Below are 14847 nucleotides of genomic sequence, written 5' to 3' on the forward strand. Positions count from 1 at the left end.
TTGAGACACCCTACAACTATCAATATATTAGTACGTCATTTGGCCGAGCCGCCAGCGATGATTTTATTTTGTCACAAATCGGGGACCAATCAAGTTCTATCTGATCCATTATTGATTATCCCTTCTTTAGGACACAAAAGGGTGTTCAGTGATTACTGCTGTGTGCACTTCCGATTTTAGCTTCTTTCAAAATTAGTGTCTTAAGGATGACACGTTTTTACTGAACAAATCACCTTGATGTGACTGAAAAGCAATGATGTGCAAGATATTTTGTGGAGAGTACGTTGGGTACATTGTGAAGGCTGAAGGCTTTCCAACATCTGCAGGGTACTAATCAATGGCCCAATAGAATACTCTGTTGCCATGCATGTTGTAGCTTCAGCACTATCCAACATGGAATACAATTGATGAACAGCTGGCACTTCACTCTGAATGCACATTGTGGTACTATACTTGTAATACATATTATTTACAAAACAATTCAATGCTGCTTGGGCAGAATCTTGAAAAATAAGGATCTTTCCCATCTGGAAAAACAAAGATAATCATTACTCAAAAGTCACTCCGTCACATGCCACGGAATTATTATCATAAGAACTAAAATCCATCTTCAGCCTATGCAGCAGCCCTTTGTGAAGTACCTTCATTTCTGATGGCAGCTCACACCAAGGCTGGTAATAAAACTGGCCATGTCAGGAATTCTCAAATAACTTGCCCATGTAATTGTGCTACGTTGCTTCTATATTGAGATGTAGACTTCTATTAACTTGTATTACCCATTACTTAAGTTCTAATCTAATTCATAACCAAAGAAAAGTATGTGTTTTTTGTATAAGTACCTTGAGAAGTTTTTCTATGTGATGTAGATTCTATGAATGATCTCAGTCTTGGGAAGGAGATTACCAACCATCTTGGGGGTGAAGATTGTCTAATGGTAAGATTTTCTTGATTTGTTGAAAAGTCTTGGGCACTCTTTCCATGTGTTTTATTTGAGATTACACTTTTTGTTTGATTGTGTAAATTTAATTGAAAGTTTTTGCCATTTGAGAATAAGCAACATCTTTTTGCCTAAATAAATCACTTGCTTACATTTTAGTTCACAAAACCTAATATATTTTATTAGGTTGTTGATGTTATTTCTGTGATTTATATTTAAAATGATATATATATCTTAATGCCACAAAATAAAATGTGATTTTTAAGCATATTTTTTAATTCTGTGGTGCCAATCTTACCAGTTGAGTTCAACCTTCATGTTCTACTTTTTATTTTACACTGTGCCGCTAAGTAATGATTGCTTTATCTTTTTAGACACGTAGACCAATTGATGGGAATGCATGTACATCTTACAATGTTTCGTGTTCTCCTGTCCCGAGAAGAAGATCCTACTCTGGTGACTCTGGTATGTACAATGTAGGCAACTTCTATATAAAACTGATCAGTGGATTTCTTAGACATTTGAATTAGTAGTGGAAAGTGATCATGCCAGAGTACAGATATAGAGATCACAAGATGTTTAATTGCTTGATATAGAAGATTGATATCACTCTTGATATAGAAGATTGGATTTAAGTGTTAGATCCTTTCTTCCCACTACTTTGAAACACTGCCTCATACATATGATCAGTTTATAAGCAACAATAGTCCAAGCAAATACATTTTATAATGGCGAACAACCATATCACGCTAAGGATAGTTAGGAAGAATGTTGCTAGAGAATTTTAACAAATAATCTTACTGAGCGATGACCTCGAGCGTCAAGAGTGTTTAATTGTCATGCACCAGGAACAGAACAATTAAATTCTTGGTAACCAATCCATTGTAGTGCAAGCCTTGATGTACATAAGTACATAATGCAATCCTTGTACAAAGTCTAAAGTCCATAGTTGAACTGTATAAAACATAAAGTATGATGCATATAGTACCATAGTACAATCATTTTGATATATATATTCCAACCAGATTGTGATCTTAATCATTATAATGGGTCATTCATCTCCTGTATGGTTTCACACTTTATAAGCAGCTCGTGAAAATGGGGACAGAATTGCAATGAATCATCTTTTATTTCTCTTCAGCATATAAACTAAAGATACATTGTCAATTTATATTATTTTTGCTTTAAGTGGGATGATTGTAGCATTAGGTGTGGGCCTGGATACCACATCCTCTCCTGCCACATCCCACTCCAATACCCCCAAAAATCATTAAGCATTTTAAGATCACACATACTATCTTTATAGGAAATATATTGTCAAGCTGGAAAGGGTTCAGAAAATATTTACGAGGATGTTACCAGGACGAGAGGGTGTGAGCTACAGGGAGAGGTTGAGTAGGCTGGGTCTATAATTCCATGGAGCGCAGGAGGATGAGGGGAGATCTTATAGTGCTATACAACATCATGAGAGGAATAGATGCACAGTCTTTTGCCCAGAGTAGGGGAATCGAGGACCAGAGGACATAGGTTCAAGGTGAAGGGAAAAAGATTTTCAGAGGGGTAACTTTTTCACACAAAGGGTGGTGGGTGTATAGAACAAGCTGCCAGAGGAGGTAGTTGAGGCTGGGACTATCCCATCGTTTAAGAAACAGTTAGACAGGTACATGGATAGGACAGGTTTGGAGGGATATGGACCAAGCGCAGGCAAGTGGGACTAAGATAGCTGGGACATTATTGGCCGGTGTGGGCAAGTTGAGCCGAAGGGCCTGTTTCCACACTGTATCACCCTATGACATACCAGTGTGTTTAGTAGTGGTCAGATTTAAATTCAGATCAACAGATTTACTAAAAAATATATATATATATTTTTAGATAATGCAATTTCATCTGATGAGCAATTGAACAATAGACATCGAAAACGCCATCGTTCAGATAGCATTTCCCTCCATTGGGATGATCTCTCTTTGTGTCTGATAAGCGGGCTGCATCATGAACATGGAAACAGCGAATCGTCAAATTCTCCCAGTCGTCTGGTATGTTAAAAAAAATAAGAATTTGAATATTCGAACCACAGTTTTGGTATGAACTTTACTATTCCAGAGAGAACATTTATAAGCTTATACATGTGATACTTCAACTAAATGGTGTAGTTAAAACTGTTTCTTAAAATAAAATGTTATAGATTTTTGAAATCTGAATCATTCAGTGAAATTTAAGAAAACATATAGAATCTATGAGGAATATTGGTTAATTCTAATTATCTTACAAACAAAATCATTAAAAAAGAATGTTAGTTTCCACAAGTGCTGATAACCATGCCCTCCCTCCCTGCCCCCTCTCTCCCTTCTCCCCCTCCCCCTTCCACTCCCCACTCTCTCCCCCTCTCCTCCTCCCTCCCTCTCCCCTCTCTCCGCCCCACCCATCTCCAACCCTTCATGGGAAAAATTTAAGACATCAAAGTAAATGCTGCGGGAAGTATGCTGTTACAATAATTTGCCAGCCTTGCCTGACCAAATGAGGTTATTGTCCATCCACTTGGCAACAACTTGCAGTTGAGAAGTGTTCAAGGGGCATACTGAGATCAGTTGCATCTAAATAGTCATAGAGAACAGCCAAAGTGCCTCTCTGAGCTAATCTCATTTGCATGCATTTGGTCCATATCTGTCTAAATCTTTTCTACCCATATACCCATCTACATGTTTTTTAAACATTGTAATTGCACCTATCTTGAACACTTCCTCTGGCAGATCATTCCATATACGCACCACCCATTATGTGGAAAGGCTTTCCGCTCGAGTCCCCTATAAATATTTTCCCTCTCACCTTAAATCTACGTCCTCTGTATAATAATAATAACACATTTTATTTGCGGGCCTTTCAAAGTCTCAAGGACACCTTACAGAAATTAACAAGAGAGAAAAAACATATAGTCGGAGTAAAATAAATAATAAGGACATCACCAATACACAAATTAAAGACAGAAATCGCTCCAAAGACAAAAAAATCAAAAACACAATATGAAGAGAGAGCAGCGGCAGCTAAACCGCGCCAGCGTACACTCTCCCTTCCGACAGCCATCTTGGACACAGACTAACATATTCACTTACACACAAAAAAATCATCCCCCCACAATGGTCACCACTGTGGGGAAAGGCACAATGTCCAGTCCCCATCCCCAGTTCTCCCAAAGTCAGGCCTATTGAGGCCTCCGCTATTGCCTCTACGGAGGCCCGATGTTCCTGGCCGTTCTGGCCGGGTGGTGTTGCCCCGGCGTCGGGAGAGTCCTCTCAGCGGCTGGGCCACCTGGAACGGCCGCTTCCTAACTGGGGACTGCGGCTTCCGAAGCCGACAAGGCCGCGCCGGTTTGGAGCTCCCAGGCTCCCGATGTTAGAGTCGGTGCCGCCCCCTCCGCAGACCCGCAGCCCGGAGGTGTTGATCGCGGCGGTCACAGCTCACCGGTGCTCCAGCGCGGCGACCCAGGCAAGGCATCGCCCGCTCCGCCATAGCGCTCCAGCGCTGTGCCGCCACCGAAGACTCCTCTACTCGGGGGAGGGGGGTGGAGACTGTGACCATCCATCTTTATCTATGACTTCCTGATTTTATACATTTCAATAAGGTCACCCTTGGTCTCCTATACTGCAGGGAACACATAAACAGCCTCTCCTTGTGCCAAAACCTCCCATTGAGGCGGCTCCTAAGGGTCGTGCCATTATACTGCCGAACCCCTCGGCACAGGAATGGTGCAGTCCGGAGGCGGCCCTCAGCCGGAGGGTTTAAAAGGCAGGGTTTGGGTGCCATCTTTCTCTGGTTTCGTCTTCCCTCCAACCGGGAGGAATACAATAAAGGTGCTTCTCAAAACACTGGACTTCGTGCCTCCTTTCGAGATCCACGCACCACACCATCCTGCAATATCCTTGTGAATCTTTTCTACACCTATTCCAGTTTAATGACATTCTTCCTATAGCTTGGTGATCAGAAAAGCACACCATACTCCCAAGTGTGGTCTTACCAACGTATTATGCGTCCGTACTCCAAATGTCATCTCACCGATGTAGTACGCCATTTAATAAGGTCCCTCATGCAAAGCTGATCCAGAAGATTAACATGCATGCAATCTACTGTGACTTGGTAATTTGGATTCAGAGCTTCCTTATCCATTGAAGACAGGATAGTGATGGAAGGGTGTCATTTTGACTTGAAGTCTGTAACCAGTGGTGTTCCACAGGAAACATTGCTGCAACATCTGTGATTTTAGTATATGACAAATGAAAATGCAGATGGGTTGTTTAGTAAGTCCGGTTTAATTGGTGTTATGGACAGTGAAGAAGTCTGTCAAAGGATACAGCAGGATATAGATCACATCTGTCTGTATATGTTAAAGATAAATAGTGGATAGAGATTAATCTGGGCATGTGAGGTGTTGCACTTTGGGAGGTCAAATGTAAGGGGAATGCATACAGTTAATGGCAGAATGTACATAGGGATGTTGGGACCCCAGATCGTAGCTTCCTGAAAGAGGCAACACAAGTTGATAGGTTGGTGAAGAAGACATATAGTATACTTGCGTTCATTGGTCGTGGCATTGTATGAGTTATATGAGGAAGTCATATTGCAGCTTCATAAAACTTTGGTTGTTGCATTTGGAGCATAATTCTGGTTGTCCCACTATAGGAACGGTGTGGAAGCTTTGGTAGGGTCCAGAAGTAATTTACCAGAATGCTGCTTGGATAAAGTGAGGTTGGAGAAACTTGAAACACCTGACAGATGTTTTCTTTTAAATTGGGAGGCTTAAATGGGGTATATGGTCAGAATCTTTCTCCCAGGTTGGAAATGTCAAAGACTAGAGAGCACAGAATTAAGGTGAGATGGGTCAAATTTCTAGGAGATGTGCAGGACATTTTGTTTCACACAGAATGCCAGGTGTCTGGAATGCGATACCAGGCTGGTGGAGGAGTCGTGTACAATAGTGGTGTTTAGATGGATATATGCATATACAGGGAATGGAGGGATTAGTTTCATTTGGCATCACATTCTGCACAAAAATAGCGGGTTGAATAGCCTGTTCCTGCACTGTACTATTCTGATATCAAGACCTGGAGAGATAAAGATGAGTAACGGTGAAAATTTAAATTTATCATTAAATGAATAGGAATTTGGTTTGGTGATTGATGAGGCAGGTTTGCTCTGAATAAGGTACTCTTAATTTATTTTTGTGCTATTCACTACATGCATCCATTAGACTTCCCAGGTTTGATTGCTGACTAGACCAGCCACAACCAGAAACAGGATTGATTAGAGATCTAGTTAGTTCCTTTGGTGTAAAACTCCCTGAACGCGTGTCCAGATTTGTTTATGAAGAACGGACCTGTATTATTTTAGCTTCCTTTACAATAGAATCAACACATCTCATTTGAGAACTGAAATGAGACAATTGTGATGTGTAATTCTTCAGTGTCAGGAAGGGGATTGATTTTCTTGCCCTGGTAGTTAAATTCTCTCATAATCAGCCCAGAAAGCCCAAATTAACTTTTTATATGTTACTAAAAGTTATGAAAGAGGTCTTTTAGTATTGGAGGTATCATTTAATTGTAAATGAAGCTTTGTTAAATGCATGAAACTACAAAATCGACTATCAGTATTACTATAAAAATTAAGTAACAATTGAGTGAATAAGTAGAATTGATACCGATATTTAAGTTGCTGAGGAGGATATTTATTTTAAAATGAAGAAATATGTAACTGGTATGGAGATTAAATTATAACATTTTTGGATTATTCAAGAGTATCAAAGCCAAGCACTCGATATGGTATAAATGCATGTGTGTAGGATGTTTATTCTTAATCTGAGTGCTAACTTGTTTACTTTTTTGTTTTAGGATCTTCATTTTGCTACAGAAGGGGAAGACTCCAGTGACAAGTTCAGTGTTGAGTTTGAGATTGAATCAAATAATTCTGCAGAATATAACAATATCAGTGAGGATTCACAAGACCCAAGTGATGACGAGGCAAGCTTCAAACAATACTTTTATCACTTTTAAAGAGCACCGAAAATGAAATATACTCATGGTAACTTTCTTGCAGGTTTATGAAGATGCTAATTGTGAACCTGCTGACAGCGATGAAGGCATAGTTATTGAAGAAATTGACCCAGAAATGTCTGTAGCTGTAAGTTTCTTTGTGACAAATGTTTTGAAAGGTGTGCTGTGGGTAACTGGCCACTTTATATTATAGCAGTTTTCCACTACATTGGCTGCAGTATATAATACTGTCTTTCCCATATCCATCAATTCTCATTGCTTTTGTCTTTTGAAAGCCACTGCAGAACATAGTAAATTGAATTTGCATAATGTTTTCCATCCAGTGAAGTTTGCACACAGCTGTGCAATGAATAATGATAGTCAAAGATTAAATGTTTTCTCTTCTGAGCACTGTAGAGTCATACAGCATGGAAACGGGCCCTTCAGACCAGCTTGCTAACACCGACCAACATGTCCCATCATCGCTAGTCCCACCTGCCTGCGTTTGGCTCGTATCTCTCGAAATATGTCCTGTCCATGTACCTGTCTAATTGTTTCTTAAATGTTGCGATAATCCCTGCCTCCACTATCACCTTTGCAGCTCGTTCCATACACCTACCACCCTTTGTGTGAAAAATGTTACCCCTCTAATTCCTGTTAAATCTCCCACCCCCTCACCTTAAACCGATGTCCTCTGGTTCTCGATTCCCCCACTCTGCGGAAGAGACTGCGTCTACTGGATCTATTCCTTTTATGATTTTATACACCTCTATAAGATCGCCCATCATCCTCCTGCACTCCAAGGACTAGCGTCCCAGCCTGCTCAACCTTTCCCTGTAGCTCAGCCCCTTGTCTCCTCATAATAATATCCTCGTAAATCTTTTCTATACCCTTTCCAACTTGACAACATCTTTCCTATAACATGGTGCCCAGAACACAATACTCTAAATGCTGCCTCACCAACGTCTTGTATAACTGCACCATGTCGTACCAACTTCTATACTCAATGTTCTGATGAAAGCCAATATGCCAAAAGCCTTTTTGACCATATCTATCTACTTATGACGCCACCTTCAAGGAACTACGTACCTGAATTCCTAGATCTCTCTTCTCTACAATGCTCCCCAGAGCCCTACCATTCACTGTGTAGGCCCTGCCCATTTTAGACTTTGCAAAATCCAATACCTCACATTTTTGTGTATTAAATTTAATCAACTATTCCTCAGCCCACCTGACCAACCAATCAAAATCCTGCTGCAATGTTTGATGCAATACCATCCATCCACTTTTGTATCATCTGCAAACTTGCGAACCATGTACATTCTCATCCAAATCATTGATATGGAAGATAAACCGTAACAGTCCCAGCACCAAACCCTGAGGCACACCACTAGTCACAGGGGTACAATTTGAGAGGGAGAAGGGTAAATCGGAGTTGTCAGTATTACAGTTGAACAAAGGGGACTTTGGAGCCATGAGGGAGGAGCTGGCCAAAGTTGACTGGAAAGATACCCTAGCAAGGATAACAGTAGAACAACAATGGCAGGTATTTCTGAGAATAATACAGAAGGTGCAGGATCAGTTCATTCCAAAGAGGAAGAAAGATTCCAAGGGGAGTAAGGGGGGACCGTGGTTGACAAGGGAATTCAGTATAAAAATAAAAGAGAAGTCTAATATGGCAAAGAGGAGCGGGAAGCCAGAGGATTGGGTTACATTTAAAGAGCAGCAGAAGATAACTAAAGAGGCAATACGGGGAGAAAAGATGAGGTACGAAGGTAAGCTACCAAGAATATAAAGGAGGATAGTAAAAGCTTCTTTATGTACGTGAAGAGGAAAAAATTAGTTAAGACCAAAGTTGAAAGACTGAAAAGGGTGAATTTATTATGGGGAACAAGGAAATGGCATATCAGTTGAACAGGTACTTTGGATCCGTCTTCACTAAGGAGGACACAAACAATCTTCCTGATGTACTAGTGGCCAGAGGATCTGGGGTGACATAGGAACTGAAGGAAATCCACATTAGGCTGGAAATGGTGTTGGGTAGACTGATGGGACTGAAGGCTGATAAATACCCAGGGTCTGATGGTCTGCAGCCCAGGGTACCTAAGGAAGTGGCTCTAGAAATTGTAGATGCATTGGTGATCATTTTCCAATGTTCTATAGATTCAGGATTAGTTCCTGTGGATTGGAGGGTTGCTGGAGTCAATCATAAAAGAAGAATTAGCGGCACATTTGCATAGCAGTAACAGGATCGGTCTGAGTCGGCATGGATTTACCATGGGGAAATCATGCTTGACTAATCTTCTGGAATTTGTTGAGGATGTAACTAGGAAAATGGACAACAGAGCCAGTGGGTGTAGTGTACCTGGACTTTCAGAAAGCATTTGATAAAGCCCCACATAAGAGCTTAGTGGGCAAAATTAGGGCACATGGTATTGGGGGTAGAGTGCGAACATGGATAGAAAATTGGTTGGCAGACAAAGGATAGGGATTAACGAGTCCCTTTCAGAATGGCAGACTGACTATTGGGTACCACAAGATCGGTGCTGGGACCGCAACTATTTACAATATATATATATATATATATATATACAGGTTGGGTGAATGGGCAGATGTGGATAAATGTGAGGTTATCCACTTCGGTAGCAAAAACAGGAAGGAAGATTATTATCTAAATAGTCGTTGGGTAAAGGGGAAGTACAATGCGATCTGGGGGTCATTGTTCATCAGTCAATGAAGGTTAGCATGCAGGTACAGCAGGCAGTGAAGAAAGTGAAGTTGGCCTTCATAAGAGGAGTTGAGTATAGGAGCAAAGAGGACATAGACACATAGAAAATAGGTGCAGGAGTAGGCCATTCGGCCCTTCGAGCCTGCACCGCCATTCAATATGATCATGGCTGATCATCCAACTCGGTATTCTCTCCATACCCTCTGATCCCCTTAGCCACAAGGGCCACATCTAACTCCCTCTTAAATATAGCCAATGAACTGGCCTCAACTACCCTCTGTGGCAGAGAGTTCCAGAGATTCACCACTCTCTGTGTGAAAAATGTTTTTCTCATCTCGGTCTTAAAGGATTTCCCCCTTATCCTTAAGCTGTGACCCCTTGGCCTGGACTTCCCCAATATCGGGAACAATCTTCCTGCATCTAGCCTGTCCAACCCCTTAAGAATTTTGTAAGTTTCTATAAGATCCCCTCTCAATCTCCTAAATTCTAGCGAGTACAAGCCACGTCTATCCAGTCTTTCTTCATAAGACAGTCCTGACATCCCAGGAATTAGTCTGGTGAACCTTCTCTGCATTCCCTCTATGGCAATAATGTCCGTCCTCAGATTTGGAGACCAAAACTGTACGCAATACTCCAGGTGTGGTCTCACCAACACCCTGTACAACTGCAGTAGAACCTCCCTGCTCCTATACTCAAATCCTTTTGCTATGAATGCTAACATACCATTCGCTTTCTTCACTACCTGCTGCACCTGCATGCCTACTTTCAATGACACCCAAGTCTCGTTACATCTCCCCTTTTCCTAGTCAACCACCATTTAGATAATAGTCTGCTTTCCTGTTTTTGCCACCAAAGTGGATAACCTCACATTTATCCACATTATACTGCATCTGCCATACATTTGCCCACTCACCCAGCCTATCCAAGTCACCTTGCAGCCTCCTAGCATCGTCCTCACAGCTAACACTGCCTCCCAGCTTAGTGTCATCCGCAAACTTGGAGATGTTGCATTCAATTCCCTCGTCCAATCATTAATATATATTGTAAAAAGCTGGGGTCCCAGCACTGAGCCTTGCGGTACCCCACTAGTCACTGCCTGCCATTGTGAAAAGGACCTGTTTACTCATACTCTTTGCTTCCTGTTTGCCAGCCAGTTCTTTATCCACATCAATACTGAACCCCCAATACCGTGTGCTTTAAGTTTGTATACTAATCTCTTATGTGGGACCTTGTCGAAAGCCTTCTGAAAGTCCAGATACAACACATCCACTGGTTCTCCCCTATCCACTCTACTAGTTACATCCTCGAAAAATTCTATAAGATTCGTCAGACATGATTTGCCTTTCGTAAATCCATGCTGACTTTATCCAATTTCACCACTTTCCAAATGTGCTGCTATCCCATCTTTAATAACTGACTCTAGCAGTTTCCCCACTACCGATGTGAGACTAACTGGTCTGTAATTCCCCATTTTCTCTCTCCCTCCCTTTTTAAAAAGTGGGGTTACATTAGCTACCCTCCAATCCTCAGAAATCACTAAAGGGTTTTGAATAATTATCACTAATGCATCCATTATTTCTGGAGCTACTTTCCTTAAGTACTCTGGAATGCAGCCTATCTGGCCCTGGGGATTTATCTGCCTTTAATCCATTCAATTTACCCAACACCACTTCCCGACTAACCTGGATTTCACTCAGTTCCTCCATCTCTTTTGACCCATGGTCCCCTGCTATTTCCGGCAGATTATTTATGTCTTCCTTGGTGAAGACGGAACCAAAGTAGTTATTCAATTGGTCCGCCATATCCTTGTTCCCCATGATCAATTCACCTGTTTCTGACTGCAAGGGACCAACATTTGTTTTAACTAATCTCTTTCTCTTCACATATCTATAAAAAAAATTTGCAGTCCGTTTTTATGTTCCCTGCCAGTTTTCTTTCATAATCTATTTTCCCTTTCCTAATTAAGCCCTTTGTCCTCCTCTGCTGGTCTCTGAATTTCTCCCAATCCTCTGGTAGGCTGCTTCTACAGTTGTACAGGGCCCTAGTGAGACCACACCTGTGCAGTTTTGGTCTCCAAATTTGAGGAAGGACATTCTTGCTATTGATGGAGTGTAGCGTAGGTTCACAAGGTTTATTCCCGGGATGGTGGGATTGTCATATGCTGAGAGAATGGAGCGGATGGGCTTGTATACTCTGGAATTTAGAAAGATGAGAGGGAATCTTATTGAACCATATAAAATTATTTGTTCCTGATGTTGGGGGAGTTCAGAACAAGTGTCGACAGTTTAAGAATAAGGGGTAAGCCATTTAGAATGGAGATGAGAAAATAACTTTTCACACAGAAAGTTGTGAGTCTGGAATTCTCTGACTCGGAGGACGGTGGAGGCCTGTTCTCTGGATACTTTCAAGAGAGAGCTAGATAGGGCTCTTAAAGATAGTGGAGTCGGGGGATATGGGGGCAGGAATGGGGTACTGATTGTGGATGATCAGCCATGATCACATTGAATGACGGTGCTGGCTCGAAGGACGCATTGGCCTACTCCTGCACCTATTTTCTATAGTCTGTGAAGCAACCTTCCAGCATAACCCTTTCCCTCCTTTCATTAAGCCTCTATCCATTCAGCTATCGCTCCTTGGATCCCATGCGATCTACCAGAGTAGCCACAATGTGTAACCTTGTCGAATGCTTTGCTAAAGTCATACACACTATCTACAGCTCTGTCCTCATCAACCTTTTTGTCACATCTTCAAATAGCTTTCAGATTCCTGACTTCCCATGTACTAAACCATGCTGGTTGTCCCTAATCAGCCCTTGTCCATCGAAATGCATGGATAGCCTATCCCTCTGACTACTCTCTAATAATTTTCTAGTGCAGTAGCACTAGTTTTTGTTTGAAACCGAACCAGTAGGTGGCATAGCATCCCATCTCGTCCCATATTTTAGGTTAATGTTGTGTTTCTAATGCTTTGTTAGCCACACGGTAGTGGCCCAGTGATTTTTTTTTTTTTTTTTCTCTCTACATTTTGTAAAATGGGGAACAGTGTGCTGCACTGTTAGCTCGCTTACCCAATAGCAGTGTGTTGCAACAGCTCACTGGTATGCATGCTACCCACCTTCATGGAATACTTATTTCTGGTACTGGCCTCACTGCACTAAAATTGCATTACAGGATTATTGGAAATGTTCGAAATGTGAAGAGCTGAATCCTCCACTACCGCGATTCTGTCACCGATGTTGGTCCGTTCGCCAAGACTGGCTTCCAGATAAACCTAAACTTAAACGGTGCGACACAGTGGAGAATGAAGGGATTGATGTTCCTGATTGCAAAAAACCATTGCTTGAGAGTAAAGAATCAAACTGTTCAGATTTGATCAGTGAAATTTCTCACTACTCGGAGTCGCAAGAAACTGAATGTTCACAACCATCTACATCTGGAAGCATTACCTGTTGCAGCCAGGAAACTGAAAATGCAGACAAGGGAGATAAAGGAGAGCTCAACAATTTGGGATCTTTGGAAGCTTGTGTTATATGTCAGACACGGGAAAAGAATGGTTGTATTGTTCATGGGAGAACTGGCCATCTTCTTGCATGTTATGCTTGTGCAAAAAAACTGAAGAAGAGGAACAAACCTTGTCCATTGTGCAGAGAGCCAATCCAAATGGTTGTGTTGACCTATTTTAGTTAAATATATTTATAATTGGTCTGGTTTAACTTTACATAATGCACACTGTTGAGAATATTCAAGTGAACAAATGCTCAAATCATACCCCGTATCATATAGTTTCAAGATTTTGTTGTTATATCCCATTATTACCGTGATCATTGGAAAACCTAGTCCAGTAAAAGTAAAAAAAGTAATTTATAAGGTTTTGGGTAATTATAATTTTCAGCAATTTTAATAGAATTGGGATCCTGTTGTGATACTCCATTTAGCAGGATTGTACACACAAGTTCCAGTTATAATTCATTGTTCTCATCATTTACAAATTTATCATGTTTTGCTCTGTTAAGGTCAATACTTTATTGAAATGCTACAGGCATCACATTTTTGTTAACTAGTTAAATCCAAAATTATAGCATGAGAACATATCCAAGTTACTGGTAATATGTTCAGTTTAATTTCTAAACTCATCCAAAAATAATTTTTGAGCTTTTACTTGTGTAAACTCTTTCACATATGAAAACATTTCATTATCAACGAGGTACTTTTGACATTCAGCTACTGTTAAAAGGGAAGTATTTATTGTGTTGATTTAGAAATTTGTGGTCATAAGTATCGATAAAGATTTCTAATAACATTTTGTCTGTTTCTAACTTGATGAAGAACATCCATCTCTGGAAATCCTTATACCTTTTTTGCTTGTTCCATTGCATGGCACTAAAACTTATGGCCTCAAATTAATAACACCAAGTAATGCTGGTGGAATCATAATGGTAACTGCACTATTGAGAGAACACTGTAGAAATGTTTATATGACACTCACAGGTTGTGGTAGATTAGTTAGTTAATTTGGATCGCATTTTACCATTAAAGGATTATTTTGCAGCTACGTTGTTAAATATAACATTACCACTGAATTTGAATATTTCATCAGTGAATTCACTTATTTGAATGGCCTAACATGCTGTGGTGTTTGGACGAAAGTCCATAAGGATGGAAGGTAGATTAAAAAAAAAGCTGGAGAAACTCAGGGGGTGAGGCAGCATCTATGGAGCGAAGGAATCGGTGAAGTTTCGGGTTGAGACCCTTCTTCAGACTGAGGTGGGGCGGGAAGAAGAAAAGAAGAGGCGGAGACAGTGGGCTGTGGGAGAGCTGGGAGGGGGGTGGGGGGGAGAGGGAGAAAGCAAGGACTACCTGAAATTGGAGAAGTCAATGTTCATACTGCTGGGGTGTAAACTACCCAAGCAAAATATGAGGTGCTGCTCCTCCAATTTACAGTGGGACTCACTCTGGCCATGGAGGAGGCCCAGGACACAAAGGTCCGATTTGGAATGGGAGGGGGAGTTGAAGTGCTGAGCTACCGGGAGATCAGGTTGGTTATTGCGAACTGAGCGAAGGTGTTGGGCGAAACGATTGCCAAGCCTATGCTTGGTCTCACCGATGTAGAGCAGCGGATGCCATAGATGAGATTGGAAGATGGTTCACCTTTGAAGGAAATGGTTG

General features: G+C 41.2%; 1 protein-coding gene across 2 annotated transcripts in view; it reads left to right on the plus strand.

Moving 5' to 3' along the window:
• Window positions 1-13981, plus strand: part of mdm2 (MDM2 proto-oncogene) — a 31165-nt gene extending 17184 nt beyond the window's left edge. For both annotated transcript variants that reach the window (XM_055650709.1, XM_055650710.1), the window contains 6 exons: window positions 867-934; window positions 1312-1402; window positions 2810-2970; window positions 6814-6942; window positions 7019-7102; window positions 12853-13981. In XM_055650709.1, the coding sequence (XP_055506684.1) occupies window positions 867-934; window positions 1312-1402; window positions 2810-2970; window positions 6814-6942; window positions 7019-7102; window positions 12853-13368 (1049 nt within the window). In that variant the 3' untranslated portion in view covers window positions 13369-13981. The remainder of the gene's footprint in view (window positions 1-866; window positions 935-1311; window positions 1403-2809; window positions 2971-6813; window positions 6943-7018; window positions 7103-12852) is intronic.
• The last annotated feature ends 866 nt before the right edge of the window (window positions 13982-14847 follow it).

The sequence above is a fragment of the Leucoraja erinacea genome, chromosome 19, assembly GCF_028641065.1.
Source record: "Leucoraja erinacea ecotype New England chromosome 19, Leri_hhj_1, whole genome shotgun sequence".
Classification (NCBI taxonomy): Eukaryota; Metazoa; Chordata; class Chondrichthyes; order Rajiformes; family Rajidae; genus Leucoraja; species Leucoraja erinaceus.